General features: G+C 34.1%; 1 protein-coding gene across 1 annotated transcript; it reads left to right on the top strand.

Annotated features, from left to right (window-relative positions):
- The first annotated feature begins 4,154 nt into the window (after positions 1 to 4,154).
- Positions 4,155 to 7,613, top strand: LOC120076342 (uncharacterized). Its single transcript, XM_039030151.2, has 2 exons — positions 4,155 to 6,897; positions 7,010 to 7,613. The coding sequence occupies exons 1-2, from the start codon at positions 4,248 to 4,250 to the stop codon at positions 7,396 to 7,398; spliced, it is 3,039 nt and encodes a 1,012-aa protein (XP_038886079.2). The 5' UTR covers positions 4,155 to 4,247; the 3' UTR covers positions 7,399 to 7,613.
- Positions 7,614 to 8,065: the final 452 nt, after the last annotated feature.

Raw genomic sequence — 8,065 nt, 5'->3', positions numbered from 1 at the left:
CATCCGTATAAGACTCTACTAATATAGTTTCTAATTAAATGTGGGGTTTGGTCTAAGTATATCATATGTAAACTGAAAATGACCTATACTAAACGAAGTATATATTATGCATAAACTTAAAGCTTCTCCTTTCAAAACTCCTTTATTAGATTACATCACCGATTGAAGTTTTCTTTTCCCCCAAAAAGACTTTTGAAAAACACTATCTCATTATAAATTATTTTTTTCAATGTTGAATTGATTCAAACTTACTCTTACCTGAGTATGTGATTTTCCTTGTGAAAACATTTCTAACCTCTTATTTGACAAAGTAAACCAACTTTGTATTTTGTTTAAAAAATATTCTTAAACTTTTAAAAGTTTCAAAAATATTCTTCTCTTTCTAGAAAGAGTTTTAAAAAATACACTTACCATTAATTTTGGATGAAAACCATTAGTATTTTGTTTAAAAAATTCAGTATACTGATCATCTTCTTCTTAATGGTTGATTGCCATCTTCCTTGTCACCTTCCTTTGGCTTGGCTCATAAACTTTCAATGTCATCCTGTCTTTCTACCTTGTTCTTTGGATGTTTTCCCAAATCGGGGTCTTAGCTACTCGCTTTTGAACGATCTTCCTGTGCCTTCTGAGTTCTGGCCATAGACTTTATCTTTCGGATGGGTTGTCGTTGTTGTCTTTGTAGGTAGTCCTTATTAAAGAATCATAGCTTATCTCAATTGAGAGTCTTGTGTTGCCTCTTATCTAGACCGCTGTAGCCTTAGCTAGAGCCACTATAACATTGGGGTAAAATGTATCTTTATAGGGGCCCAAATAAAAAGTAGCCTCAACTCTTAAAACAAATGTTTTTGGCATGATAAAATTACAACTTTAACCTTTCTTCCTTCTTCCTTTTGCAACCTTTTTCCTTTTTCTTTTCCTTTTTTCATTTTTTCTGCTTTTCATTTTTTCCTCTTTTTGTTTCGTCTTGTGTTTTTTATGTTTTGTTTCTGTGTCGTCATCATTTTCTTTTTTCGTTTTTTTTTTTTGCGTAGTAATCTTCTTCTTCTAACATTTTCTTGCGTTTGTCATCGTCGTCTTCTTCTTCTTCTTCTTTTTCACTTTTTTTTCTCTTCCTTCTTCGTTCTACAATTTTTCTCTTCAAGAAAAAAATTGGAGTTGCGTCTCACGAGGAACAAGTCAAAGGAGAGAGAAACGAGAGGTCGAAGCGAGAAGCGAGAGCGAGAAACTCAAGGAAGAAGTGAGAGGAAGAATCTAAACAAAGAAAAAAAATTACAGATTCATTTGATGAGGAACAAGAAAAAATGCGAGAAGCTAGAGCGAGAGGTGAGAGGTAAGAACGAGAAACGAGAGGTAGGAGCGAGAAGCAAGAGGTAGAAGTGAGAAATGAGAGGAAGAATCCGAACAAAGGAAAAAAATCGAAGAAAAAAAATATATAATTGTGTCTAAACAATAGGAAGGAGTGAGAAATAAGAATTTGTTTGAGCGCTAGGGCCTCGCGCGCAGTCTAAGGACGAAATGGTAATTTCACATGTGGCTGACATAAGCAAAAGAATATTTTTCGATCAAATTTAAAACTTGGGAAAATTTCAATTTGGCCTTAGGTCTTCCGTACAAAAACCCAAAAAATACCCTTGAATTTTGAAAAGTTTTAGAAAACACCCTTAAACTTAAAAAAAATCAAAGATACCCTTATTTGTAGTTTGAACAGAAACCGTTAATACCTCGTTACAAAAATAACTCTATTTGTTAAAATAAAAATAAAAATGCTTCTACTGTTAGGATAATGATTAATTTGTTTGGAGTTTTTTTTTTTAAAAAGTTTGAAAAGAACCAATTTTAAAACAAATTATATAGATATCATCTTTTTTCATATGGATACTATTATTTTTCTTTCACTTTTCTAATTTTTAACCCAATTTTCTAAGCAACCAAAAACCAAAACTACGGTAAGTTAAAACATAAAATCCCACAAAATCTCACAAAATTTCGAAATCAAAATCTTCCATTATCAAAATGATAAATAGCCAAATAAAAAAAATGGTTTAATTTGACTATTATCATACAATCAAGTACTAATGTACAACCTTATTAAAACATTGAAGTCCTAAAATTTCTTGGTGATTTCATTATTCTTTTTTTCTTGTTATAGGACATATACCTTAACTAAAGTGGGTAATTTTCTTTATTTAGTTCTTTTAGATAAACAAATGTCAAATAGTTAACAAGAAAAGGAGTAAGATATTGAAAAAGATGGGAGAGAAAAAAGAGGGAAAATAGAGAAGTAAGTGTGTATTGACGGGTTTAATTCATATAATAACCGTAAGAATATATATATATATATAATTTTTTTTTTTTTTTTTTTTTTTTTTTTTTTTTTAAAAAAAAAAAAAGTTAGAGAGTGTTTTTTTGAACTTTTAAAAGTTTAAAAGTATTTTTGACACAAAACAATTTTTTTCTAGACCAAACAACAAGACTATTTTTAAACTCATTTTGGAAGTTTAAGGATATTTTTGAAACTGGTAAAAGTTGAAGGGTATTTTTCACACAAAATACAAAGTAGAGATATTTTGTATAATTTAACCTATATAATATGTTGGCTAAATAAAGTTATTCAATATTTCATGATAAATAAAATAATTAGTTACACAAATTCCTTTTTATTTTTTTATTTTTTTTAAGGTGAGTGAGATTCGAATTCTCTTAATTTTTTTTTATCATAGTATATACCTAAATTAATTGGGCTAAACTATCGGAATTGATAAATGGATAATTTGTTTTATTAAGAAATATAAATTACGTAATTAATCTTCCAATAAGTTTTAATAAACTAAAATAAAACTGAGGTCAAATTGCATAATTGGTCTATATACTTCCAAGATTGCAGTTGAGATTTTAATTTTTACAAATAAATGGATAGGACAATTGAGTACCACATTCTTATTCAAGATAAATTATAATTTTTGTTACGTTCAAAGTCTAACGAAAAAGTTGAAATTGTCAAAATGAGCATATTTCAATAGATATTTGACATGTACTATCTTTCACGAAGCAATATCTTGGCAAGCAGTTTCATATAAAAGATTTTGGTCCTCTAATCGGGATTGAAGTTTCAAAAGTTGATGGCTATGCATCTAACTCAGTAGAAGTATGCCATGGAATGCTTCACAGGTTTCTCTGTGTGACTCCAGCTTAATGCCAAGTTGTATTCTCATGAAGATCAAATGTTTAAATCTCTATACCTCACTTGTTGTATCGAAAAACATAATGAAATCTTTAGGTCCTATTTGGTAATCATTTTGTTTTTTGTTTTTTTTTGTTTTTGTTTTTTTTTTAAATTAAGTCTATGAACACTACTTCTATTTCCAAATTTCTTCTTTTGTTATCCATTTTTAACTAATGGTTTAAAAAACCAAGTAAAATTTTCAGAACTAAAAAAATAGCTTTCAAAAGATTGTTTTTGTTTTTGAAATTTGGCTAAGAATTCAACCATTGTACTTAAGAAATATGCAAATTATGGTAAGAAATGTAGATGATATAGGCTTAATTTTAAAAAACAAAAGTACAAAAACAAAATGGTTACCAAATGAACATTAAAGTTTGAGTTTAATAGATACCACGACAAAAGAAAAATATTGAACCAACTATATAATTTAATAAAAACCACATAATATCATATCAATATAGAAATAAAGGATTTGACCGCATAGGCACATCATTTTGTAACGTTGGTCAAGAAGATAATTCTTGCTTAGCTCTAAGATTATTGAATAGTAATCAAGCCCATATGAAAGTATTCGTTGTTCAATTTTCTTATTAATGGAATAAATGTTCATTCTCTATAAAGTATAAACATTGCTAATAATGCCTTAGCGTTTCAAACCTCACAAACCTTTGACTTTCTCCGTGACATTGCGCTGGACTCCCGTTTCAATGCCTTTCTTTTTCATAGCTTCATATGTTTGACCGTCATTGTATTTTCTATATCTATACTCAATTTCAAATTCTCTTGTCTCTGTCTTTCCATCATTATTCTAGGAGCTATGTTAAATTGACTGGCAGTCTGGCAGTGGATTGACATTGACACATTAACCTGTTGAGATAATACAGACAAACATGAAGAAGAATTGGAAGTATTCGAGACATTCATAGTTTTTGATGCATGAGTTTGTTGTACTAATATAAATAGTGAAGCTTCCTTGATCCTTGTTGTTCAAATTCACAACACAGCCAATAGCTCAGCTAGAACCATGGGAGCTCAAACCTCTGTTGTTGAGTTTGCCATATTGTTTGCAATTTTAGCTTCCACAGCCTCATTTTCCTTGGTTGGATCAGCCAGTTTTAGCATTGAAACAGACAAACAGGCCTTGATTTCAATCAGATCTGGATTTACCAATCTCAAGCCTTCAAATCCTCTGTCTTCTTGGGATAGTTCAAACTCTTCCCCTTGCAACTGGACTCGTGTCAGTTGCAACAAAGATGGTAATAGAGTTGTTGGTCTTGATCTTTCAAGCTTGCAACTTTCAGGCTCCTTAGACCCTCATATTGGCAACCTCACTTTCCTTCATTCCCTTCAGCTTCAAAACAACCTCTTAACAGGACCAGTTCCAAATCAAGTTTCTAACCTTTTTCGCCTCAGTCTCCTAAACATGAGCTTCAACTCCCTTGAAGGTGGATTCCCTTCCAATATCAGTGCCATGGCTGCCCTTGAGACCCTTGACTTAACTTCCAATAACATAACAACCACTCTTCCTGATGAGCTCAGTCTTTTAACCAACCTCAAAGTCTTGAGATTGGCACAAAATCATCTTTTTGGTGAAATCCCACCTTCATTTGGCAACCTTTCTTCTCTTGTCACCATAAATTTTGGTACGAATTCTCTTACTGGCCAAATCCCAACCGAGCTGAGTCGTCTTCGAAATCTCAAGGATCTTATCATCACCATTAACAATCTCACTGGCACCGTTCCTCCTGCCATATACAACATGACTTCTTTAGTTACTCTGGCTTTGGCTTCCAACAAACTATGGGGAACATTTCCAATGGATATTGGTGATACACTTCCCAATCTTTTAGTCTTCAACTTATGTTTCAATGAATTTACAGGAACAATTCCTCCTTCCTTGCATAATATCACTAATATTCAAGTCATCCGTTTCGCCTACAATTTTCTTGAAGGGACAGTCCCACCAGGTTTGGAGAATCTCCATAACCTTACTATGTATAATATTGGGTACAATAAGCTCAGCTCCGGCAAGGATGGGGTTAATTTCATCACTTCTTTGACAAAAAGCTCTCGCCTTTCATTTCTTGCCATTGATGGCAACAATTTTGAAGGTCAAATTCCTGAGTCCATTGGGAATCTTTCTAAATCTCTTTCCATATTGTTCATGGGAGGGAATCGTCTCTCTGGGAATATACCTCCCACAATTGGGAACTTAAATGGCTTAGCTTTGCTGAATTTGAGCTATAATTCATTATCAGGAGAAATCCCATCTGAGATTGGCCAATTGGAGAACCTCCAAAGCCTTGTTTTGGCCAAAAATCGGTTCTCAGGTCGGATTCCAAGCTCCTTAGGAAATCTTCAAAATTTGACCAACCTCGATTTATCTGGCAATGAGTTATTTGGTGGCATTCCGACCTCTTTCGACAACTTCCAGAAGCTTCTTTCCATGGATTTATCCAACAATAAGCTAAATGGAAGCATACCCAAAGAGGTCCTCAATCTCCCTGCCAGTACTAGATTGAACATGTCCAACAATCTCCTTACTGGTCCTCTCCCTGAGGAAATTGGGTACCTTGCAAATCTCTTTCAGATTGATCTCTCCAGCAATCTCATATCTGGAGAGATTCCTTCGTCGATCAAAGGTTGGAGGAGCTTAGAGAAATTGTATATGGCGAGAAATAAGTTATCAGGTCCCATTCCCAATAGTCTAGGAGAACTCAAAGCCATCCAAATTATTGACCTTTCCTCAAATCTTCTCTCTGGTCCCATCCCTGATAATCTTCAATATCTATTAGCTCTTCAGTATCTGAATCTCTCTTTTAATGACCTTGAGGGGGAAGTTCCTAAAGGGGGAATCTTTGAAAGCAGGGCCAACGTCAGTTTACAAGGAAACTCAAAGCTTTGCTGGCATTCCTCATGTACAAGGAATGATTCTAAACATGATAAAGCAGTGAAAGTCATAATCTTATCGGCTGTGTTTTCAACACTGGCACTCTGCTTTATCATTGGTACGTTGATCCATTTCTTGAGAAAGAAGGCAAAGACTGCACCATCCACTGAGTTGCTAAAGAGTCAACATGAAATGGTGTCTTATGATGAGCTACGTTTGGCAACAGAGAATTTCAGCGAGAAAAACTTGATTGGAAAAGGGAGCTTTGGGTCTGTGTACAAGGGAAACTTAAAGCAAGATATCCCTGTAGCTATTAAGGTTCTTGACGTTAACAGGACTGGTTCTATAAGGAGCTTTAAGGCTGAGTGTGAAGCTTTGAGGAATGTGAGACATCGAAATCTGGTTAAACTCATCACATCATGCTCTAGCATTGACTTCTCAAACATGGAATTTCGAGCTTTGATTTATGAACTTTTGGGCAATGGGAGCTTGGATGAGTGGGTCCATGGCCAAAGAATCCATGAACATGGAAATGGGCTCAATATCCTTGAGCGAGTAAACATTGCCATCGATGTTGCTTCAGCAATAAATTACCTGCACCATGATTGTGAACTTCCTATAGTTCACTGTGATTTAAAGCCTAGCAACATTCTTATAGATGCAGACATGACTGCAAAAGTAGGAGATTTTGGATTGGCTCGGTTGCTAATGGAAAATACAAACACTCAATCTTCCATCACTTCCACACATGTCCTAAAAGGTTCTATTGGTTATCTTCCTCCAGGTTTGTCCATCATATGTCATGTCATGAATAAAATTCCCTTACTTTATCAACCACTTTTGAGGGCTTTTTATGTTAATTAACTAACTTTAAAGGATTAATCTTGATGTTGCAGAGTATGGTTTTGGGGTGAAGCCAACAACAGCCGGAGATGTGTACAGTTTTGGAGTAACATTGCTGGAGCTTTTTACAGGAAAGAGTCCAACAGATGAATATTTCACAGGAGAATTGAATTTGATAAAATGGGTGGAGTCATCCTATCCAGAAGATATAATGGAAGTGATTGATCATAAATTGTTAGAGCTTTGTGTGGATTTGGAATATGAAGGTCTAACCATCAGTTTGGAAATGCAAAAAGATTGTTTGATCAAAGTAATTGGAGTTGCACTCTCATGCACCGTAAATACTCCAGTAAACCGCATTGACATGGTGGATGCGGTTTCAAAGCTCAAAAGTGCCAAAGACAACCTTATTCGTCCTCCAAAGAAAAGAGGTTTGCTTTGATTGATAAGAGTTGTATGGTCTATAATTTGGTAAATATGTTATGGTTTCATTTCATCCCTGCAGCAAAGGTCAAGCAAAATAAAAGTTTGTCTAATGTACATTGTTTGCGTGTGTGCAATCTGCATCTGCAAGTTGTATTTGTTATGTGGATATTTTAAATGAAGTATTTGCTAATGTTCGATTATTATAAATAAAATGTGAACTCTTTTATTCAATATTTGGAAGATTGTCGACGGATTTTTTTTAATTGTCGACAATCTTTCACTATGATTTAGATGAATTTTCTACTTTATTCCCTTCTCGGTTGAGGTCTCTGTGCAAGATATGAAAGGTAAGCAATATGTGAGTGTGTTTGGAAAATTCATGGTCACTGCATGTGAGATTATAGATTCATTGAGAGAGATGTTTTGACAACCATCCTCATAGCTCAAGCACGACAATCTTAAGTTCATTTTCAATGTTTGTATGCAAGAGAGGACATTTGTACGAAAACCCGTTCTCAATATGATGGTCCACTTTAATGTGGCCAAAATGAACGGAATCGTCATTGATAAGGCCAGCCAAGTTAGCTTTATTTTGGAAACTCTACCAGAGAGTTTCCTTCTGTTCTATGGTAATGTTGTTATGAACAAACTAGACTACACCCTGACCACCCTCTTTAATAAAC

The sequence above is a fragment of the Benincasa hispida genome, chromosome 4, assembly GCF_027475165.1.
Source record: "Benincasa hispida cultivar pf3 chromosome 4, pf3_genome.v1.1, whole genome shotgun sequence".
Taxonomy (NCBI): domain Eukaryota; kingdom Viridiplantae; phylum Streptophyta; class Magnoliopsida; order Cucurbitales; family Cucurbitaceae; genus Benincasa; species Benincasa hispida.
The sequence above is the reverse complement of the archived record's forward strand: the minus strand, read 5'-3'. Positions and strand labels throughout refer to the sequence as shown.

Excerpts from the sequence above, each read along its gene's own strand:
- LOC120076342 (XM_039030151.2), top strand. The coding sequence starts at position 4,248 with ATGGGAGCTCAAACCTCTGTTGTTGAGTTTGCCATATTGTTTGCAATT. Across the intron at positions 6,898-7,009 it reads TATTGGTTATCTTCCTCCAG|AGTATGGTTTTGGGGTGAAG; the intron begins GTTTGTCCATCA and ends TTGATGTTGCAG.